Genomic DNA, 24,154 nt, shown 5'->3' on the forward strand with positions numbered 1-24,154 from the left:
CAGAGGAAATCGCATTGAATGTCAACAGCAGATGAATGAGACAGAAGGCAGAACCTGGTTCACTATCAGTCAGACACCAGCGACCATTCCACACACACACACACACACACACACACACACACACACACTCCCTCCCTTCAAAGCTTTCACACACGCTCACACATGCACGCACACACACACACACACACACACACACACACACACACACACACACACACACACACACTCTTTTCAAAGTCCCAGCAGTAGCAGGAAGATAAGGGGAAAGAGGGAGAAGCAGGTATTGGTAATTGGTAAGCTGTAACGTGCGTTGCTCTCTCTCTCGCTCCCTCTCTTTCATAAAATCCACCAGCGAGGAAGAGAGATGGTGTTCCAGAGAGCTCAAGAGTCTAACACATCCCAGCTCTGCTTCCACCTCAAACTCCCAGACCTGACCTGGGGAAGTAGATCACTCTGCAGAGGGGTATCAACACTACTAGGAACCAACTGCCAGATCCTCTCTATGAAGGACAGGGGGGTTACCACTGGATGCTCTAATGAGCCACTGTGGTGTGTGGGGGGTGATGCTGTCTCCGCACTACCAGGATCAGAATCACGCTCTGAGCATAGCAGACTGTTTGAGCGACAACTCAGAGTGTGCGCTTTAAGGGCAAAAGTAACACACACACACACTCTGTCAAAGCGTGTGTGTGTTCATGTCTAAAGGCGTCTGCATGCTTCCCAGTTTAAACAGTTCGGAAGGGTTCGTATATATATTATGACGACATTTTGTGACATTTATGTTTGTTTTGGACTTTCGTGAGTTTGGAAAGTTTGGAACCGAAGTCTACGCCCCCTACGTCTGTGATTAGTCAACAGTAGGGATTCTTTAATAAAGTCTTTGTTCAAATCAAATCAAATTTATTTGTCACATACACATGGTTAGCAGGTGTTGCAAGTGTAGCGAAATGCTTGTACTTCTAGTTCCGACCATGCAGTAATATCTAACAAGTAATCTACCAATTCCACAACAACTATCTTGTACACACAAGTGTAAAGGAATGAATATGAATATGTACACAAAAATATATAAATGACTGATGGCCGAACGGCATAGGCAAGATGTAGTAGATGGTATGGAGTACAGTATATACATATGAGATGAGTATTGTAGGGCATGAAAACATATAAAGCAGCATTGTTTAAGGTGGCTAGTGATACATTACATCAGGTTGGCAAGATGCAGTAGATGGTATAGAGTACAGTATATACATATGAGATGAGTAATGTAGGTTATGAAAACATTATATAAAGTGGCATTGTTTAAAGTGGCTAGTGATACATCTAATTACATCAAGATGGCAAGATGCAGTAGATGGTATGGCGTACAGTATATACATATGAGATTAATAATGTAGGTTATGTAAACATTATCTAATATAAATAACATAAAGTGGCAAGTGATAAATTGATTACATCAATTTTCCCATTATTAAAGTGGCTTGAGTTGAGTCAGTATGTTGGCAGCAGCCACTCAATGTTAGTGATGGCTGTTTAACAGTCTGATGGCCTTGAGATGGAAGCTGTTTTTCAGTCTCTCGGTTCCAGCTTTGATGCACCTGTACTGACCTCGCCTTCTGGATGGTAACGGGGTTAACAGGCAGTGGCTCGGGTGGTTGCTGTCCTTGATGATCTTTTTGGCCTTCCTGTGACATCGGGTGGTGTAGGTGTCCTGGAGGGCAGGTAGATTGCACCCGGTGATGTGTTGTGCAGACCTCACTACCCTCTGGAGAGGCTTCCGGTTATGGGCGGAGCAGCTGCCGTACCAGGCAGTGATACAGCCCGACTGGATGCTCTCGATTGTGCATCTGTAAAAGTTTGTGAGTGTTTTTGGTGACAAGCCGAATTTCTTCAGCCTCCTGAGGTTGAAGAGGTGCTGCTGCACCTTCTTCACCACGCTGTCTGTGTGGGTGGACCATTTCAGCTTGTCCGTGATGTGTACGCCGAGGAACTTAAAACTCTCCACCCTCTCCACTTCTGTCCCGTCAATGTAGATAGGGGGCTGCTCCCTCTGCTGTTTCCTGAAGTCCACGATCATCTCTTTTGTTTTGTTGACATTGAGTGAGAGGTTATTTTCCTGACACCACACTCCGAGGGTCCTCACCTCCTCCCTGTAGGCTGTCTTGTCGTTGTTGATAATCAAGCCCACCAATGTAGTGTCGTCTGCAAACTTGATGATTGAGTTGGATGCGTGCATGGCCACGCAGTCGTGGGTGAACAGGGAGTACAGAAGAGGGCTGAGAACGCACCCTTGTGGGGACCCAGTGTTGAGGATCAGCGGGGTGGAGATGTTGTTACCTACCCTCACCACCTGGGGGCGGCCCGTCAGGAAGTCCAGGTCCCAGTTGCACAGGGCGGGGTCGAGACCCAGGGTCTCGAGCTTAATGAAGAGTTTGGAGGGTACTATGGTGTTAAATACTGAGCTGTAATCGATGAACAGCATTCTTACATAGGTATTCCTCTTGTCCAGATGGGTTAGGGCAGTGTGCAGTGTGATGGCGATTGCGTCGTCTGTGGACCTATTGGGTTGGTAAGCAAATTGGAGTGGGTCTAGGGTGTCAGGTAGGGTGGAGGTGATATGGTCCTTGACTAGTCTCTCAAAGCACTTCATGATGACGGAAGTGAGTGCTACAGGGCGGTAGTCATTTAGCTCAGTTACCTTAGCTTTTTTGGGAACAGGAACAATGGTGGCCCTCTTGAAGCATGTGGGGACAGCAGACTGGGATAAGGATTGATTGAATATGTCTGTAAACACATCGGCCAGCTGGTCTGCGCATGCTCTGAGGACGCGGCCGGGGATGCCGTCTGGACCTGCAGCCTTGCGAGGGTTAACACGTTTAAATGTTTTACTCATGTTGGCTGCAGTGAAGGAGAGCCCGCAGGTTTTGGTAGCGGGCCGTGTTAGTGGCACTGTATTGTCCTCAAAGCGAGCAAAAAACTTGTTTAGTCTGTCTGGGAGCAAGACATCGTGATCCGCGACGGGGCTGATTTTTCTTTTGTAGTCCGTGATTGACTGTAGACCCTGCCACATACCTCTCGTGTCTGAGCCGTTGAATTGCGACTTTGTCTCTGTACTGACGCTTAGCTTGTTTGATTGCCTTGCGGAGGGAATAGCTACACTGTTTATATTCGGTCATGTTTCGGGTCACTTTGCCCTGATTAAAAGCAGTGGTTTGCGCATTCAGTTTGCGCGAATGCTGCCATCAATCCACGGTTTCTGGTTGGGGAATGTTTTAATAGACGCTGTTGGTACGACATCACCAATGCACTTATTAATGAACTCGCACACCGAGTCAGCGTATTCGTCAATGTTGTCATTCAACGAGAGACGACTTGTTTACCTGCATTTTTTTTTCATTGAGAAATACTGCACCAAACATCTTAGTTTGATGGAAAATTGCGCGACTAAGATCTCCTTGGCAAAAACGCCCAAATTTGTGCCAGATTTCCTGAGTTATTTTAGATTAATTGTGACTATTTTGAAGAAGTGTATGCTGGCTACTGCATTTTAAAATGGACAAACACTACTATTGCTGCTTCTTTTTCGTTTTTTAAATGAAGGTCTTTTAATAAGGGAGTATGCGAGCAACCTCGTTCGGTTTCACTTAGCCAACTTCGGCTAGCCGCCAGCCGAACTGAAACATGCTTACGACTTAAACCTTTTCATGAATTAACGAACAAACCACAGGAGGTTGGTGGCACCTTAATTGGGGAAGACGGGCTCGTGGTAATGGCCGGAGCGGAATTAGTGGAATGGTATCAAATACATCAAACACATGGTTTCCGTTCCAGCCATTATTATGAGCCTTCCTCCCCTCAGCAGCCTCCACTGGAACACACCTACACACACACACCTCATAATCTGGTGTGCACCACTGTTACCTCTCCAGGGATCTTCCTCCGAAGGCGATGTTTACCAGACCACACAGAGGCAAGCTCACATTACACTTGGCATTTCCACTCATCCCTTATTCAGCTACATCTTCCTCATATTCCCCCCTCTGCTCCCACACTTAATCTGTTCACACCCTTGCTCTGCCAAATATACTGTATTTATTCTCCACTCACCCCCTTTCACTGTCCACCTTTTACTCTGAAAGCCACATACACACACACACACACGCACACACGGGCACACACAGGCACACACACTCGGGCACACACAGCCCTCCTCTGCTTTATAGAGAGATATGATGCTCCCTCAGTCTCCCTAGAGTCTCTGTGTGTGGCGATATTACCAGCCCTGTTATGAGTAATGGCCCAGAGTACTAAAGCTTGAAATAAACTTTAATCAATTTCACAATGTGTGGCCCTGGCTAATCCATTTGCTGCTTTTCAGCTGCACAGCAGAGAGAAACTATAACCAAACACACACAAACAAATACACACAAGCAAGCAGACACACAAACACATACACACAGCTCCTAACCACCACCTTATACCACAGATCAGATTAGCCTAACCAAGCATTTGTGTTATACTTACTCCTCTGGAAGACATCCACATCCAGCCCACGCACACACACTCTCTCCAACCACTCTCCAACTGCAGATTAAACACTAAAGAGTGATCACCATCTACTTCCCATCGCTCTCTCCCTCATCTCTCTCTTCCTGTCTCCTATATTTAGCTCTATCCATGATTTCCCTCTTTCCTTTCATCAGAGGCTCCAGTTTTGAGTCATTAAGCAGGCCTGCACAGAGCCCCACTCGGCCCCCACCACCCCCCTGCATTTATCCACACACACACCACTTGATCTGATCTCATGCACTCCATTCTATTGCACTTGCCTGATCTTGAGGCCAATTTAATCAACCTATTCAGAGAAATAGTATTTGTGTAAGCTTAAACAAATCTTGATCGTCTGTTGATAGAATGATTGTGGAAACTACACTACATGACCAAAACATCTCTTTCCAAAATCATGGGCATTAATATGGAGTTGGTCCCCTCTTTGCTGCTATAACAGCCTCCACTCTTCTGGGAAGGATTTCCACTTGATGTTGGAACATTGCTGCGGGGACTTGCTTCCATTCAGCCATAAGAGCATTAATGAGGTCGGGCATTGATGTTGGGTGATTAGGCCTGGCTCGCAGTTGGCGTTCCAATTCATCCCAATAAGGTTCGGAGGGATTGAGGTCAGGGCTCTGTGCAGGCCAGTCAGGTTCTTCCACACCGATCTTAACAAACCATTTCTGTATGGACCTCACTTTGTGCACAGGGGCATTATCATGCTGAAACAGGAAAGGACCTTGCCCAAACTGTTGCCACAAAGTTGGAAGCACAGAATCATCTAGAATGTAATTGTATGCTGTAGCGTTAAGATTTCCCTTCGCTGGAACTAAGGGGCATCGACCGAACCATGAAAAACAGCCTCATACCATTATTTCTCCTCCACCAAACTTTACAGTTGGCACATCCGCCAAACCCAGATTCGTCCGACGGACTGCCAGATGGTGAAGCGTGATTCATCACTCCAGAGAACGTGTTTCCACTGCTCCAGAGTCCAATGGCAGCAAGGTTTACACCACTCCAGCCAACGCTTGGTATTGCGCATTTTGAACTTAGGCTCATATGCGGTTGCTCGGCCATGGAAACCCATTTCATGAAGCTCCAGACAAACAGTTCTTGAACTGACGTTGCTTCCAGAGGCAATTTGGAACTCTGTAGTGAGTGTTGTAACCGAGGACAGACTATTTTTACAGGCTACGCGCTTCAGCACTCGGCGGTCCTGTTCTGTGAGCTTGTGTGGCCTGCCACTTCACGGATTAGCCGCTGTTGCTCCTAGACGTTTCCACTTCACAATAACAGCACTTATAGTTGACAGGGGCAGCTCTAGCAGGGCAGAAATTTGACGAACTGACTTGTTGAAAAGGTGGCATCCTATGACGATGTCACTTTGAGCTCTTCAGTAAGGCCATTCTATTGCCAATGTTTGTCTATGCTGATTGCATGGCTGTGCGCTCGATTTTATACACCTGTCAGCAACGGATGTGGCTGAAATAGCAGAATCCGCTAATTTGAAGGGGTGTCCACATACTTTTGTATATATAGTGTATATAAAGTCATCCATATGAATAGTTGGTGAGCAGCTCAGTTTGCTGGTTGACAGCTGAATGTTTCCATGCATTTATGAAAATGATGGCAATTATATAATTCATCCTAATGCAGCCTAAGGCTTTGCATTACTAATAAGCTGGCGTGTTTAAAGAACTCCATGTAATATCTTATTCTGCACATCTTACGTAATACAAATCTTACTTCCAAGCCTCCCCCTGTGTGTACGTCAAGAAGAGAGATTTAATTAGGTCAGAGAGGAAGAGGCGAAGCGAGAGGGATAACTAGGCCCAAAATCTGTCTTTTCCATTTTTTGGCCTCAACAAGTAAGGAGTTTTTGCGTAGTCAATGAGAGTGTCGAATTTGGTCAACAAAAAATGTAATGGCTTATTTGATACATGTGGCTTATTTGATCAAATATAACTTTCGTAATTCTTAGGTTGCTACAAGTCTAATGATTGATATAAGTAGGACACATGACATCCCGGCATCTTTGAGAAAAAAACACTTTATATCGGATTTGTGCCTGTTGTTCACACTCATATCTGCCCTCTCATTGGCTAAAATGGTCCCACCTGATCTTGCCTCCTCCCAACTGCCTTCAATTTTTCAAGACATTTATTTTAATCGTGAGAGTTGCCACTTGAGTATCTGGTCGATATAATGGATAATCTGCGATTAAGTCAAAACCAGCTTTAATTACTCCTCAAATCCCCCTGCACTTTTCCTCCCCTTCTTCCCTCCATCCATCCACCCATCCATCCATCCATCCATCCATCCCTTCTCTAACACTGGAACAGTATTTTCTGTGCTGAGGAATGAGAGGAGAGGAGGAAAGAGAGGAGAGTAGAGGAGGGGAGAGGGAGGTAGGACAATGGGTCATCTACATTCCAAATCCATCCACCATCTTCTGTTCTGATTGGAGTGATGTTGATCTTTATTACCCACTTACAGGCCCAGCCACCCACAAACAGTCAGGAGGACTAAAACCAGTAGAAAAACAAGCCCAAACACTTGAAACAAACACAGGATTCACTCAGCCAGGCAGCCAAACAGAGCCACCTGGTTTTGGTCTCATCGCTCTACCTCCACCCCTCCTCCTTCTCTCCTCCATCTTTCCCTCCCTTGACTCTCTCTTCCTCAACCTCCCTCTTTCTCTCTCTCCCTTTTTCTATGTGTCAAGTGAACGGTTTGTCCTTGGTAAGGTGTTAGCAGCAGCAGTGATGGTGACGGTAGTGATGTCATCGCCAGGAACCCACCGCCTCTCAATGTGACCTACATGCTTTATCGGACACCTCTACCTCACGCCTGTACCTCACGCCACTCCCTCTCTCTATCCTTCTCTCTGCCTCTACCTCACATCTCTCCCTCTCGGTCCTTCTCTCCTCTCTCGCTTTACCTCTCCCTCTCCCTCTCTGTCTTCCTCTCCCATCCGCTGTATCCGGAGCTGAAGCATGCCTGAGGTCAGGGTCTAAAATGGAGAGATTACTCAAACAGTACAAAGTCATATTCAATTAGGATGGCGGGATATTGGCTGTACAGTAAATTGCACAATTACTGCAGTACAGTGGCAGATGTGCAGCTCCATTTGCAGGAGTGTGCTGCTGTCAGTAGAGCTGGGTCATTCTATTAGAGCGGCCTCATGATGGGCCATGCTGCTCTGATGCCGTACATACTTAAACACAGCACAGACACGCTCTGCGAGCCACATTCATGAATGAAAGACAACACGCCTTACAGAGCCAGAGAGAGAGGGCTTTCTCTCTCATTAATTAATTTACTCTCTCTCCATCGCTCTTATTTGCTTTCACTCCTGTCATTCTTGTTTTCATTCTTCACTCTTGTTTTCATCCTCCACCTCAACCCTAATTTTAACACCTTCATTCCCACTTCCTGTTTCTGTTACAGCACTATGTCACATGATGTATTTGCATAGGTAAAAATCCTTAGCACAAAGAGAGAGAGCTACAGCAGAGCTAGGCTATCAGTCCTCTGATCTATTAGCTATAGTAGTTAATGCCAAATTGTAATTATTTCACCACTATGGCCTATTTATTGCCTTACACGCTGTACATAGATTTTTCTATTGCGTTATTGAATGTACGTTTGTTTATCCCATGTGTAACTCTGTGTTGTTGTTTTTGTCGAACTGCTTTGCTTTATCTTGGCCAGATCGCAGTTGTAAATGAGAACTTGTTCTCAACTGGCCTACCTGGTTAAATAAAGGTGAAAAAAAATAACAAAAAAATGGTATACCATGAGAGCAGTTGGCGCCATTCAGAGATACCAGACACAGTTCCTGTATCACAACTAAAGCCAGCTAAAGGGTACCATACAAGCAAACACTGACTGACATAGTAGAGTGTGAAAGACAGACAGCTTGAAAGAGAGATTGAGATGTGCCACCACAGACAGGGAAAAGTAGAGCTGGGAGTGAGAGAAAAGAGGACTTGAACACCACACTAGGAAGCTGCTCTCATCAGCATGCCAAGTCAGGTTTGAGGCTTTGTTTTTCATTCTGTTAGGCTGCCCTCAGCCCTCCGTTCTAAACATTCAGCTGCCTTGACACAACATCTCTCTCACTCTCTCAATTACATTTCAATTTAAGGGCTTTATTGGCATGGGAAACATATGTTTACATTGCCAAAGCAAGTGAAATAGATAATGAACAAAAGTGAAATAAACAATAAAAACGAACAGTAAACATTCCAAAAGAATAGAGACGTTTCAAATGTCATATTATGTCTCTACACAGTGTTCTAACGTTGTGCAAGTAGAAAAGAGAAAATAAATAAACATAAATATGGGTTGTATTTAAAATGGTGTTTGTTCTTCACTGATTGCCCTTTTCTTGTGGCAACAGGTCACGAATATTACTGCTGTGATTTCACACTGTGGTATTTCACCCAATAGATATAGGAGTTTATCAAACTTGGATTTGTTTTCAAATTCTTTGTGGGTCTGTGTAATCTGAGGGAAGTATGTGTCTCTAATATGGTCATACATTTGGCAGGAGGTTAGGAAGTGCAGCTCAGTTTCCACCTCATTTTGTGGGCAGTGTGCACATACAGTAGCCTGCCTACGGCAGACCTGGCAAGGCTATGCTCACTGAGTTAGTACATAGTCAAAGCTTTCCTTAATTTTGGGTCAGATATTCTGCCACTGTGTACTCTGTTTAGGGCCAAATAGCATTCTAGTTTGCTCAGTTTTTTGTTAATTCTTTCCAATGTGTCAAGTACTTCTCTTTTGTTTTCTCATGATTTAGTTGGATCTAATTGTGTTGCTGTCCTGGGGCTCTGGTTGTGTTTGTTAACAGAGCCCCAGGACCAGTTTGCTTATGGGACTCTTCTGCAGGTTCATCTCTCTGTAGGTGATGGCTTTGTTAAGGAAGGTTTGGGAATCGCTTCCTTTTACAGTAGGTGGTTGTAGAATTGAACAGCTCTTTTTTGCTAATTAGCGGGTATCGGCCTAATTCTGCTCTGCATGCATTATTTTAGGTTTTACGTTGTACACAGAGGATATTTTTGCAGAATTCTGCATGCAGAGTCTCAATGTGGTGTTAGTCCTATTTTGTTCATTCTTGGTTGGTGAGTGGACCCCAGACCTCACAACCATAAAGGTTAGATGTTTAGGCCAAGGTATGTATAGTTTTTTGTGTGCTCTAGGGAAACGGTGTCTAGATGGAATTAGTATTTGTGGTCCTGGCAACTGGACCATTTTTGGAACACCATTATTTTTGTCTTACTGAGATTTACTGTCATAATTTTCATTTGAAAAAAGAATTATACAGAGCTGGAAGAGATGTATCAGTGACCATTGACCACCTGTGCTAACAAGATTTATTTCCCTTTTTTTTTGCGTGGGCAGAATTGATTAAATAATAGTAATTTCTCCATCTTCATTTCATATTATTGTATACGATGAGGACTGCTGTTGACAGGCAAGTCTGTGATTGTCCTGATGTCATTTCAGAACCTCTATGGCAGGCAGTTCTGTAAAGGTTGGCATGGTAACCAGATGCCCTGCCATTGTCATAACTCTGCTAGATCTAGAATTACATGTAATTCCCCTGAGTGCTGATGCAATCACTAAAAGGTGTTGGATAATACATAACCCATCACACCTTACACGAATGACCTGGTCTGAAGATCCCATTCAGTAAATAACGTGCATATTAATCCATTAGGAAACACACTTAAGTGCATTTTAGGACAAGTGGAGCACTGCAGATTCAAGGTTGATCCAATGCAGTTTTTCTGTGTCCCCTACTACAGCATACTACTGAATATGCATAGAGGATCCACTCCAAAGCATATTTACACGTCCTCAGAAATACACACAGAAAAACGATACATGTACAAACACTCATAAGAAGTAAAGGCACACTCTTAGAATCCAAGGACTTAGAGTGGATTTAAGCATAGGCCTACTGAGTAAGCAGCATACTAAAGAAAAAAATAATATTTTGTTTAACATGACAATCTTTATGAGTTGTTATTTAAGTCACAGCCCTTAATCCTCTAAAGTTAAACTACAGTACAATTTCCATCTTCATGTATTTTCTTCAAGGCTGCACACAGAACCTAGAGAGCCCTCAACTCAAGCCTGCCTGTGAATGTGAAATGGGCTATGAGGACTGATATGAAACGGACAATATGGTGAATTCTCTATCTCATAAATTAGGGTACGTCTCCCATTGAAGCCAGAAGTATTGAGGCTACAAGGGATTCAAAATTAATATCCAGCAAGTTGGGGGTGAGGGGAGGGAGGGTGATTTATAGTGCCATTGAGCAAATAATTTTTTTATGTGGAAAAGTGGAACTTTCCATCAAATCCACCTTAATGTGAACTTTGTAGCGGCGTGTAGGAGAGAAGGCATGAGGGAGGGCCTATTGATCTGGCCTCGGTGTTTCAGTCAGACGCTCACAAAAAGGCCTCTTAAAATATATGGAAAAGCACTTGTAATTATGTAGACTGGAGGGCATTACTCACCCGGGGACATTTGTTTGGTTCATACTGCATATCTTAATTAAGGCCTCAGACGCCTCACTTTCAGGCAGTAATTCTGATATGAGCCATGACATGTATGTTCAGGTTTTCCAGATCCTTGATATCCTTCGTCTGATGTTATGGACTGCCCTCCTCAATTCAAACCCCAGGTTTTCAACAGGGTTCAAGTCAGGAGACTGAGATGGCCATGGCAAAATGTTGATTTTGCGCTCAATTAACCATTTCTTTGTAGGTTTTGATTAGTGTTGGGGGTTATTGTCTTGCTGGAGGATCCACTTGTGGCCAAGTGTCAGCCTCCTGGCAGAGGCATCCAGAGTTTTGGCTAAAATGTCCTGGTACTGGAAAAGTTTATGATGCCGTTGACCTTACCAAGGGCCTCAGGACCAGTGGAAGTAAAATTGCCCAAAAACATCAAAGATCCACCACCATATTTTACCGTAGGTATGAGGTTCTTTTCTGCATATGCTTCTGTTTTTCAATGCTAAACCCACCACTGGTGTGAGTGGCCAAAGTGCTCTATTTTCATATCATCTGACCAAAGCACCGGTTCCAATCCAAGTGCCAATGCCATTTAGAATATAATTTCAACAAAAAAATTAGCATGGAATATAGCTCAGTATTTGTCTGATTTATTATTCAGTCTTCTTTGCTCAATAATTATGGACCTGACTGTATACAACGAATGGCCAAAAATGGCCATAAGGGTGCCAAGTCTAGGGCTGTAAGAGTTATTAATCAGATAACTTGAGTTAACTTTTTGTATTTTTAGTTCCCCATTTTTTTGTTTGTGACTAATTGCATTGTCTGAAAGTCTTCCAAATACAGTGAGAACATACAAAATACACAATCTATACGTCACAGGCGTCGCATTGAAGAGACCAAGGCGCAGCGTGTTGAGTGCTCATCTTTTACTTTTAATGAAAGCACTTCACAAAGAAAAAACAAACGACAGCCAAACAGTTCTGTCAGGTACACTAACACACTAAACAGAAAGCAACCACCCACAAAACCCAAAGGAAAACAGGCTGCCTAAGTATGGCTTCCAATCAGAGACAATGAAAGACACCTGCCTCTGATTGGAAACCATACTCGGCCAAACATGGAAAACGAAACATAGAAATAGCAAACTAGAACAAATTCCCCTAGAACCAAAAAACCCCAAAACACACAAAACAACCCCCCTGCCACGCCCTGACCATTCTACTATGGCAAATGACCCTTTTCACTGGTCAGAACGTGACACTATACATCTAAAAACAACAATGCAATGTCAAAACAAGTTGACATTGAGGTTAAAGAAATTGTGCTTTATCAATTTACCTGACTTTGTTGACTAACTTTGGACAAAATCAAGATGTCAATGCCTTTTGTATAAAAAATCTTAAATTACAGCTACATTATTTAAATTACAGCTACACGATTTATTAATCGTAAGGGGTTCAATCGTCAGGGGTTCAAACTGTAGAACCCATTTCCTACATATGCATATAAACATTGATTTTATCAAACCTATGCTACATTTTATCTCTGGGACCCTCAGGATGACAAATCAGAGCAAGATTACTGAATGTAAGTACATTATTTACCTTCAGAGGTGAATTATCAAACCAGTTGCCGTAATAAAAGTTTTTTGTTGTTGTGCACTCTCCTCAAACAATAGCATGGTATTTTTTCACTGTAATAGCTACTGTAAATTGGACAGTGCAGTTAGATTAACAAGAATTTAAGCTTGTCTATGTCCTGAAAAGTGTGCTGTTACTTACAACGTCATTCTAGTCACATTAGCGCATGTTAGCAACAAGGGACACCGATCCCGTAGATCCTTAAGAGGTTACTAAGAGTAAATCCTAAGATTAACTCGATTAAATGTTCTAAATTGTTTGAAAGCCCTAGTACCAACACAATTACAGTTGATCCGAACACATTTCAATTACAGTTTCTTAAGTCATCATTTATGTATACAACTTCTAAAGAATAACAGACATCCAAATAATAACATATCCACTGGTGTAATAAGGCATCCAATATTGGTGAAGTCATCACTTCGCAACCTGGTAATCAGATCCACCAGTATATATTCAGATGACAGATTCCAGAATGGCTACCTCACTGAGGCATAGCAGACTGCCCCATCAGCCCACCAGAGAGAATGACGCATTAACACGCAGAGAGAGATGAGAGCTTAGAGCTGTGCACAAACTCAGGCAATATCTAGGGACAGCCCTACATACTGCCTCTCCTCTCCTTCATGTCCCTAAGGCCCAGAGAGAGAGAGAGGAGAGAGAGGAGAGAGAGAGATGCAGTTCAGTATTAGTGACAGGTCTGTGGTTGCTGCTAGTATAGCGAGGTATAAGGAGGCTCTCAGCTGTTTGAGAGGAGCAATAGCAGTGGGTGACCGGGCCCCACAGGGACTGATGTGATTATTAAATATCAGGGTGGGCTGCCAGAGTGCCACCGCTGATTCACATGAAAGGGTTTGGAGCCATCAGCATTCTCAAACCAAGCATAACCTACTATCCTCATCTCTCTCTCTCTCTCTCTCTCTCTCTCTCTCTCTCTCTCTCTCTCTCTCTCTCTCTCTCTCTCTCTCCCTCCCTCTCTCTCCCTCTCTCTCCCTCTCTCTCCCTCTCTCTCTCTCCCTCCCTCCCTCCCTCCCTCCCTCCCTCCCTCACTCCCTCCCTCACTCACTCACTCACTCACTCACTCACTCACTCACTCACTCACTCACTCACTCACTCAAACACTACAGTACCTGCTATAGCACCAGCCTATCCGTTTGTTCAGAAAGAATTCTGTGACTGTCCTACACAATCTGTATTGTTTTCTTCTTGCTGAAATTACACCCACAGTTACATCAGAGTCTTATATAAGCCTTTAATATTATGCGTGCCATGACACAAAACACCATTAATAGATCTAAGCATCAATACCCAGCTCGCTAAGTGAATCTGTCACCAGCTCTACTTTGCCACGAGCCCCTGGCTTTAATGCAGCGTCGGGCTACAATTAGAGTAGACATGGGAACAGAAATATATTAAAAAAATAAAGATCATTTGTTGCCCGAGGCTTGGTTGCACAGTAAAATATTAATGCTCCTCCTCTGCAAATATCGCTCAGAGGGACAAAAGAAGTCACTTTTTCTCCACAGAAACATTCATAAAATAAAAAGCCCAGAGAATCCCTGAGGCCAGGGCTCTAAAGAACAGGGAGGATAGGCGAAGGAAGAGGAAGAGAGAGGAGAGAAGGAGAAGGGGGAGGGACAGAGAGAGAGAGTAAGAACCATTCTACATTAACACACACACCTGAATAGGCCCAGTAGGACTCCTCGGCCGCTCTTCTGAGTCTGCTCCCGGGCGCTCGGCCATCTTGGCTCCCTTGCATGGGCTGCCCTCCTGTCAGCGCTGTGTGGGGGAGAGAAAGGAGAAGGATGTCACCAAAATGGCACTGCACTCACTCACTGTGGTAAAACAAAAAAGCACTGCTCTTGCTAACAGCATTCTCATTAGGAAACAGAGACTGACTGTGACTTGGACACAGCCGAATTACACAGCCAGTGCGTCAAACAGTGCTTACAATGACTTACCAAAACATCCTACCACAAAAGCCACAACAACTTCCTTAAAACTTAGGCATGAATACAGATACATAGATACATAGTGTGGCTCATTGGTAAAGAGCCACACTTTGTCAGATCCGATTATGCCAGGCTCATTGTGACTGTGGGGCCTCTGGGATGTGAGCTGGGGCTGCTGAGCTTTTGGGTAAGAGTCACCCACACTTCTGCACCTCACTTGCTGTGCCACAAATGGGCTTTGGCAGTACCTGGGAATAACTGGCATTTTACATTTTATCTGACCTAAAATGGCCACATGCGGTTATGAGAACAGAGAGAGAGAGAGAGAGAGAGAGAGAGAGAGCGTCACAGGTAAGAGGACACGTGCTGAGCGCTGGCTGACCATGTGGTTACCTCCTTACTCACTGCATCACCAAGGACACTGGGCCACCGGAGATGTCAATCAAAGCCTAATGGTATTTTAAAGGCTGCTCGCTGGGCATTGTGGTTACTTAAGGGCTTGATATAAACAATGGGTGACTCTTTGTTTCAATGACAGACCGATTTTTCGCTCTTCTTTAATTATTGGGGATGTAAGCTTGAGCATGTCTGTGAATGTCAATGAGAGGCCAGTCCATGGCTTTTCTATGAATTACATTATCGATTCCCAATACTCTCCCAACAGAAAATGTTATTATGCAGCCCCACCCTAACCTCTCAATCCACGCCAAACCCATCCTCTCACTATCTTTCTTCTTGCCTTTCTTTCTGTCATTCATTCCCTCTCCCATTGTCTCTTACCCTTGACTCTCTTTCTCTAACACACAAACACACAAACACACAAACACACATGCACGCACACACACACACACATCGTACAAGCTCATCTCATTCTTCCCCACATGCCTGTGAGGCCCCAGGAGTTAACCCTGTCCTCTCACGGCTGTAGCACTTCAGTCGTGGCCAGTCAATTAACAGCTAGCCACTATCTACACAGGTGTCCATTGACACAGTCAATCAGTCCACAGTGCCAAAGCCCAGCCCAGAGACTCTGGGCTGCATTGAAACTATCCCCAGCACTGTAACATAAGAATATAAATGTCAGTGCCAATCACAATATGGGGTGGGGTGGGGAGAGGGAACTAGGGATGGGAGGAGAAGAGGTGCTGATGGGGGAAAAAAGGCTACAGAGGGATAGATGGCAGAGTTTGGGTAGAATGAGAGGAGAGAGGTAGATAGAGAAAGAGGGAAAGAAGAGGACAGAGTAATACAGTGTAGGGTCATAGTGGGGTGGGACCCTTTTTTCAGCCCAGCCCACTCTCTTAGCTACAGTCTCTGGGTCACTGTGATGGGCAGTCTGCTGCCTGGCAACCGTTCAACAGGAGGAGAGGAGAGCAGGAGGCGAGAAAAAAGGGAGAAAAGAACAAAGGCCTTCTATGCGTTTTCAGAGGAGGAGGAAGGAGGGGGGAGAGAGGAGGGAACAGGCTTTGACTGGTAGTGCCAGTTTAAAAAAGTCACAAGCAATGTTCTCTCTAAGCTGCACACGTGCGCGGGCATGCAACTCCCCCAGGACTGCCGTGCAGAAGAAATATCAGCCTGCAAAAAGAAGCACGGGATTGAACTTCACTCAACTTTCTAGAGTTTTCCCCGTTAGTTAACACTATCAACGTTTCCCTTTGCTGTGGGAATTGTGATCGAATCAATGCAATATTAGCCACTTTCAATGCAACATACCGAACTACGTAAGACTTCGTATGCAAAACTAAATATGCAAGAAATGTTGTTGTAGGCAGAGCACATTGGAGTAGGATTATATTGGATTGACAGGCCTGTACTCTGCACAGAGCTGCAGTAGGCCAATACGCAAATAGACCATTGCCATATATGGATTTCTGCCATTCACTTTGAACTGGACTGTGAACATGAGCGTTCGCAATTATTATGCGCTTGTTTTGAGATCAAAGTGAGAGCTGCATGTAGCCACGTGGACACATTTCTTCATATTCTTTGCTGGTTAGTGAGTTATTAGCCCAGTTATAGATCATTTGTAGTCAGCAATGTGGGCGTGATTGCTTCCTACAAGAGCACAAAATGTATACATTTCTAGCCATCTTTGAAAAGCCAGTCAGGTAAAGAGCTTTTTTTATGTCTTAAAGGGGCAGTGTTGTATTTTGAGACAGGCTTTAATAAGCTAAGTAGCCAATAGGCAGAGGTTAGCATCATTTGTCTGATTCTCTGTAATAATGGATGGGAAAAATAATGACTTTTATTTTTGCATCAAACAACACAACAAAATGTTCAGTCACTTCCTTGTCTGAAAGACAAGTGGATAAACAGGTTAATGTCAAGCCCTGCATGTTTTTTTCCAAAAGTCTCATGGAATGTAGGCCTACATTGAACAGCACACACTGGCTGCTACTATAGGCTGAATGATAGAACCGCTATGTCCATGTCACGGATTTCGTCGTGTTGAGGAAAGGAGGACCAAAATGCAGCGGGATTGTGGACACTCATGTTTATTACTGATAAAACATGTAAGGTATCCACTTGAAAAAAAAAAAAAAAACAACACTCACAACGGCAACAGTGTGGCAGGCTCAAACAAACGCAGTGCACACAAACAATCTCCCACAAAAGACACATACAAACACACCCTAATATATGGGACTCTCAATCAAAGGCCAATGGACAACACCTGCCTTCAATTGAGAGTCCCAACCCCAATTGACCACACATAGACATACAACAGCTAGATCAATCATAGACATACATAACAAGGAACAGTGCCCAAAAACCCCGGAATACACAAATCAAATCCCCTACAACAAACACACCACCCCGAATCACATAAAACGAATACCCTCTGCCACGTCCTGACCAAACTACAATAACAATTAACCCTTATACTGGCCAGGACGTGACAGTCCATGTTAAAATGTTATGTGATGTATTTTCTCACATTTTTATGGTAGGCCATTCTGGTAGGCCTACATTACGACCCAATAGCTACAGTAGCCTACTTGGCCACTGTTAGAATAGTACATTAAAGCAGGTACAGTAAATGCACACCGGAAGTTGCACAGAACATGAAATTTGCTCCATGCGGAAAGAAATTAGAGGGAACATTGATCACAAGGGCTCAGTGCCGGTTTAATAACACGTGGAATACTGTATGTGCTTAAGACATTGTAAATGTTGCAAACTATGAACAAAAGCACATAGGGAGAACACTGCAATTCCCATACAACACATCCACGTTCTCTCCTCCTACCCACTGCTCTCTGTGCCTTCTACCACAACAGTCACCACTTCCCTGCTCTCCCAGACCCTGTCAAAGACTATCAACGTCAACACAGCCAGCAAAGCAGCAAAGACACACACACACACACACACACACACACACACACACACACACACACACACACACACACACACACACACACACAAACCACCACACAAAGACACTAGCAGTCATGTGTCATACTAATGACGCAGACACCCTGTCCTAAAAAACAGCATCTTATTCAAACTCATTGCATAGAGCACATAGTGTTATGAGGGAACTTGAGAAAGTCCTTGTTTAACAGTGCAGGCAATGCAAGGGATGTCTCCTATGATCGAATCTTTCTGCGAGAGGTTCCATTCTGCTGCGCTGGTCTAAACACATTTTTACCTAATTGATTTAGAATTTCATATTTGAGGAATGTGCTCTTATGAGACAGAGATTGGGGGCTGACATTTTTGTCAGGCCATCCCTGCAGAAACAATGATATGGGGAGATGTAATCGAATAAGGATCCGAGTCTAGAACTATGATTTTTTTATTCAGATCCCCATTAGCTGCTGAAGAAGCAGCAGCTACTCTTCCAAGCCCTATATCTATATCTATAAAACTTCCCTGAGGCTAAGGTCTCGACTTTAACAGAAAGCCAAATGAAGTAGACAGTTCAGCAGTGAAACAGAGAATGAAGTAGACAGTTACGCAGTGTCCTGGAAACAGAGAATGAGGGTGCCATTGGTGGCTTCACAAGGGTAATGAAGTTGTGATTAGCTCTTTTTGGCAAGACCTGCAGCACCTGCAATGTCAACTCCCAGATTCACTAGGATAGAGAACTCACATAGAGCCCTATTTGAAAGGGGTGATCAGCAAGGTCAGAATGCACGCACACACACACACACACCAACAAAAACACACACCATGCAAAATCTGCATGGCAAATACAATGTACGTGAATGCCAACAACAACAAATGTGCTTCCTTGCTCCAACTGTACGTACTGCCAGAACTCCATAAAGCAGAAAGAAACTGAAACTTTGACTGACCCTGTCTTTTGTTTCCACAATGAGTGAATCACACAAAAGTTCCTCTTGAGAAAAGATATGGAAAGCATTGGTTCCTGCCATCCATCCATCACAGCAGACCAGCCATTGAAGCTATTGCTGCATGTTGGCTGTCACTTCAGCAAACATGCAGCACTTCAGTGTGTGTGTGTGAGTGTGTGTGTGTGTGTGTGTGTGTGTGTGTGTGTGTGTGTGTGTGTGTGTGTGCACCAGTCAGTCAGGGTAGTCCTCACTACTGTAATACACTTAATTAGCATTCTTTTCATCTCTCTCCAATACGTCCTTACTGCTGAAGGACATCCGCGACAAGCAAACACACACACACACACACACACACACACACACACACACACACACACACACACACACACACACACACACACACACACACACACACACACACACACACACACACACACACACACACACACAAGCCTACTAACAGAAATACAAACACAAACAACCACACATACACATACTGGCAGTCCAAAACACTTGCATGGTGGTGGTCAGAGAGTAACAGCTGTCACGTTAAATAAACCTTGTAGGGCTGTAATAGTCCTCCACACACTCTCTGGTGGGTGACCAGATCCTCTGCCAGAGGGACAGGCACAGGGGCTTGGGAAGGGATTAAGAGGGGGCTGGGACTGTGAATGGGGGGTGTGAGGAATGGGGGCTGGGATGTTGGTCTTGGCATTGGGCTATAGGTTAGAGGCTGTGGTTGGGCCTAGGGCACAGTGTTGAGACTGGGTAGGGAGAGCAGCAGAGATGAGAGGGAATCAGTCCCCAGAGAAAAGACAACCCAGCATGGGGTGAGTTCACTACAGTCTCAGCCAAAGGCAGTGAGAGAAGCACACAGAGGGAGAGAGAGAGAGAGAGAGAGAGAGCGCTGTAAAGCCAAAGCGCTGGTGCATCGTCCATAAAGCAGAAACACTGGGAGGCAACACGAGAGCGTGTCGGAAGCACATTACTCAAATGGGTCTTTAGTGTAGTGGAAAATGCACTTGAAGACACGCAGCGGTTCCAAGCGCCCGTCTCCCTGTGTGTTTTCTCCCTGCATTGATCTGCTATAGACAGGAGACAGTATGCACCACGGCTGGTCACTCCATGCACACCGATGTTAATTAATAGGCGGTCTGCAAAGGACAAGGTAGCTGAGCCAAACACAAAGCCAATGCTGACACCTCCACTGTGAAGACATACAGTCCAGATACAGTTAACATCGCCTTTTGTCCACCGCAATTACAAACACAGGGGCTGCCATGGGTTCCTTCATACTCCTATCACACAACAAGGCACATGATGTCACTGTGAAAGACATATTGTTTCAGTAGACACAGCCATCAGATACTGTACCCATTTAAAGCACACCATGGAACCAAGTCCCTTATAGATATTGTCTTTGTTCTTTGTTCATACCCTTTATTTTTGTATATATTTAAAAAATATTTTTACCCCAATTTCATGATATCCAATTGGTAGTTACAGTCTTGTCCCATCGCTGCAACTCCCGTACGGCGAAGGTCGAGAAACAGGATCCTGCTAAGCCGCACTGCTTCTTGACACACTGCTCGCTTAACCCGGAAGCCAGCCGCACCAATGTGTCGGAGGAAACACTGTACAACTGGCGACCGAAGTCAGTGTGCATGCGCCCGGCCTGCCACAAAAAGTCGCTAGAGGACATCCCGCAGGGCCAATTGTGTGCTGCCTCATGGGTCTCCCGGTCGCGGCCGGCTGCAACACAGCCTGGGATCGAACCTGTGTCTGTAGTGATGCAGTGCCTTAGACCCCAATGTAGTGCCTTAGACCGCTGTGCCACTCGGGAGGCCTTTGTGTTCATACCCTTTAAGAGTTCCAGAGACACAATTGTTCTTCTTTTTTTTTCTTTTTTTTTTTTTTAAATGTACTTTTATTTAACTAGGCAAGTCTGTTAAGAACAAATTCTTATTTACAATGACGGCCTACTTGTAAGCCCCCCCCCAGCCAAACCCTCCCCTAACCCGGGTCGACGCTGGGCCAATTGTGCGTCGCTCTATGGGACTCCCAATCACGGCCATAGTTGGAAGCACAAAAAAAGTCACCCATGTTTAAGGGGATTATTGTGGAACATACAGTAGCAGGTTTAATGTAAATAATATGGTCACATAACGCTACAGGGTAGTCATTAGATGGCCACGTTAGATTGCCGATGTCAGACAAATTCATGAGTAAGAAGGTGAACTCTGTGTTTTTAATTTAGATTTATGGCTATGGTTAGGGTAAGGGTAAAGGTTAGAGAAGTCCTTTATAGCATTGCCTGATAACAATGACCAAATCTACAGTACAGTGCTTCCCTGTGAGGGAGCAGTTATCTCATAAGAATGCAGAGCAAAGGACTGTGAGTTATCTTTAGTAATGTTCCGGCTGATTGGTGGAAGATGGAGAGGTGATTTGTGGGAGTTGTCTTCGCTTACATTTTATTTTATTTTTCTACCTTCATTCATCTCTGGCATTCATGGAGGGCAGGAAATAAAGATAAATGAGATGCAGTCGTTTCTTTTTTTCTAAACGGAGGCTTGAAGGTCAGTGCATATGAAACAATCCATAACACATGTCACTTAGCAAAATCCAAGTACAGACAATAGACATCTGCTACTGCACCTCTCTCTCTCTCGCTCTGCATTGCAGTACAGGGGAAAATGGGTTGTTCTGCTAATAACTCACGTAATTCTCATGTGACGATTCGATAATCATGGATGGATCTATGTCCTTTAGGCTTACACTACGCTGTAAGAGGGATGCAAACGCCAAACCATGAACAGCGATCAATGCTGTCTGGGCACTTCTTCATATCTCAAGTGTGCTGCTACAGTATTGTCCTTTTTAATGTATTGTATGAACTGTATGGCTGAATACACAAATAAAAAGTGGACAGGAGTTGGCCACCTGTGGTTTAGTGGGTTGTCTTCATGACATTGAGGACAGTCAACTTAAAGCAAGTACTGTATGTCAGACACAACAACCCCCACCCCTTCACCTGTAGACATATAACAACCCCCACCCCTTCACCTGTAGACATATAACAACCCCCACCCCTTCACCTGTAGACATATAACAACCCCCACCCCTTCACCTGTAGACATATAACAACCCCCACCCCTTCACCTGTAGACACAAAACAACCCCCACCCCTTCACCTGTAGACATATAACAACCCCCACCCCTTCACCTGTAGACATACAACAACCCCCACCCCTTCACCTGTAGACATATAACAACCCCCACCCCTTCACCTGTAGACACACAACAACCCCCACCCCTTCACCTGTAGACACACAACAACCCCCACCCCTTCACCTGTAGACATATAACAACCCCCACCCCTTCACCTGTAGACATATAACAACCCCCACCCCTTCACCTGTAGACATACAACAACCCCCACCTCTTCACCTGTAGACATATAACAACCCCCACCCCTTCACCTGTAGACATATAACAACCCCCACCTCTTCACCTGTAGACACACAACAACCCCCACCCCTTCACCTGTAGACATACAACAACCCCCACCCCTTCACCTGTAGACATACAACAACCCCCACCTCTTCACCTGTAGACACACAACAACCCCCACCCCTTCACCTGTAGACATATAACAACCCCCACCACTTCATCTGTAGACACACAACAACCCCCACCCCTTCACCTGTAGACATATAACAACCCCCACCCCTTCACCTGTAGACATACAACAATCCCCACCCCTTCACCTGTAGACATATAACAACCCCCACCCCTTCACCTGTAGACATACAACAACCCCCACCCCTTCACCTGTAGACATATAACAACCCCCACCCCTTCACCTGTAGACATATAACAACCCCCACCCCTTCACCTGTAGATATACAACAATCCCCACCCCTTCACCTGAAGACATATAACAACCCCCACCCCTTCACCTGTAGACATATAACAACCCCCACCCCTTCACCTGTAGACACACAACAACCCCCACCCCTTCACCTGTAGACATATAACAACCCCCACCCCTTCACCTGTAGACACACAACAACCCCCACCCCTTCACCTGTAGACATATAACAACCCCCACCCCTTCACCTGTAGACACACAACAACCCCCACCCCTTCACCTGTAGACATACAACAACCCCCACCCCTTCACCTGTAGACATACAACAACCCCCACCTCTTCACCTGTAGACATACAACAACCCCCACCTCTTCACCTGTAGACACACAACAACCCCCACCCCTTCACCTGTAGACATACAACAACCCCCACCCCTTCACCTGTAGACATACAACAACCCCCACCCCTTCACCTGTAGACACACAACAACCCCCACCTCTTCACCTGTAGACATACAACAACCCCCACCCCTTCACCTGTAGACATATAACAACCCCCACCCCTTCACCTGTAGACATATAACAACCCCCACCCCTTCACCTGTAGACACCCCCCCCACCCCTTCATCTGTAGACATATAACAACACCCACCCCTTCACCTGTAGACACACCCCCACCCCTTCATCTGTAGACACACAACAACCCCCACCCCTTCATCTGTAGACACACAAAATATATATATATATATATATATATATACTGCTCAAAAAATAAAGGGAACACTTAAACAACACATCCTAGATCTGAATGAAAGAAATAATCTTATTAAATACTTTTTTCTTTACATAGTTGAATGTGCTGACAACAAAATCACACTAAAATAATCAATGGAAATCCAATTTATCAACCCATGGAGGTCTGGATTTGGAGTCACACTCAAAATTAAAGTGGAAAACCACACTACAGGCTGATCCAACTTTGATGTAATGTCCTTAAAACAAGTCAAAATGAGGCTCAGTAGTGTGTGTGGCCTCCACGTGCCTGTATGACCTCCCTACAACGCCTGGGCATGCTCCTGATGAGGTGGCGGATGGTCTCCTGAGGGATCTCCTCCCAGACCTGGACTAAAGCATCCGCCAACTCCTGGACAGTCTGTGGTGCAACGTGGCGTTGGTGGATGGGGCGAGACATGATGTCCCAGATGTGCTCAATTGGATTCAGGTCTGGGGAACGGGCGGGCCAGTCCATAGCATCAATGCCTTCCTCTTGGAGGAACTGCTGACACACTCCAGCCACATG

The 24,154-nt window shown here is 44.8% G+C and overlaps 1 protein-coding gene across 2 annotated transcripts in view; it reads right to left on the reverse strand.

Annotated features, from left to right (window-relative positions):
* Positions 1–24,154, reverse strand: part of LOC115207672 (receptor-type tyrosine-protein phosphatase gamma) — a 344,554-nt gene that overhangs the window by 247,091 nt on the left and 73,309 nt on the right. For both annotated transcript variants that reach the window (XM_029774999.1, XM_029775000.1), the window contains exon 2: positions 14,409–14,507. In XM_029774999.1, coding sequence (XP_029630859.1) covers positions 14,409–14,507 — 99 coding nt within the window. The remainder of the gene's footprint in view (positions 1–14,408; positions 14,508–24,154) is intronic.

The sequence above is a fragment of the Salmo trutta genome, chromosome 14 (assembly GCF_901001165.1).
Source record: "Salmo trutta chromosome 14, fSalTru1.1, whole genome shotgun sequence".
Lineage (NCBI taxonomy): Eukaryota > Metazoa > Chordata > Actinopteri > Salmoniformes > Salmonidae > Salmo > Salmo trutta.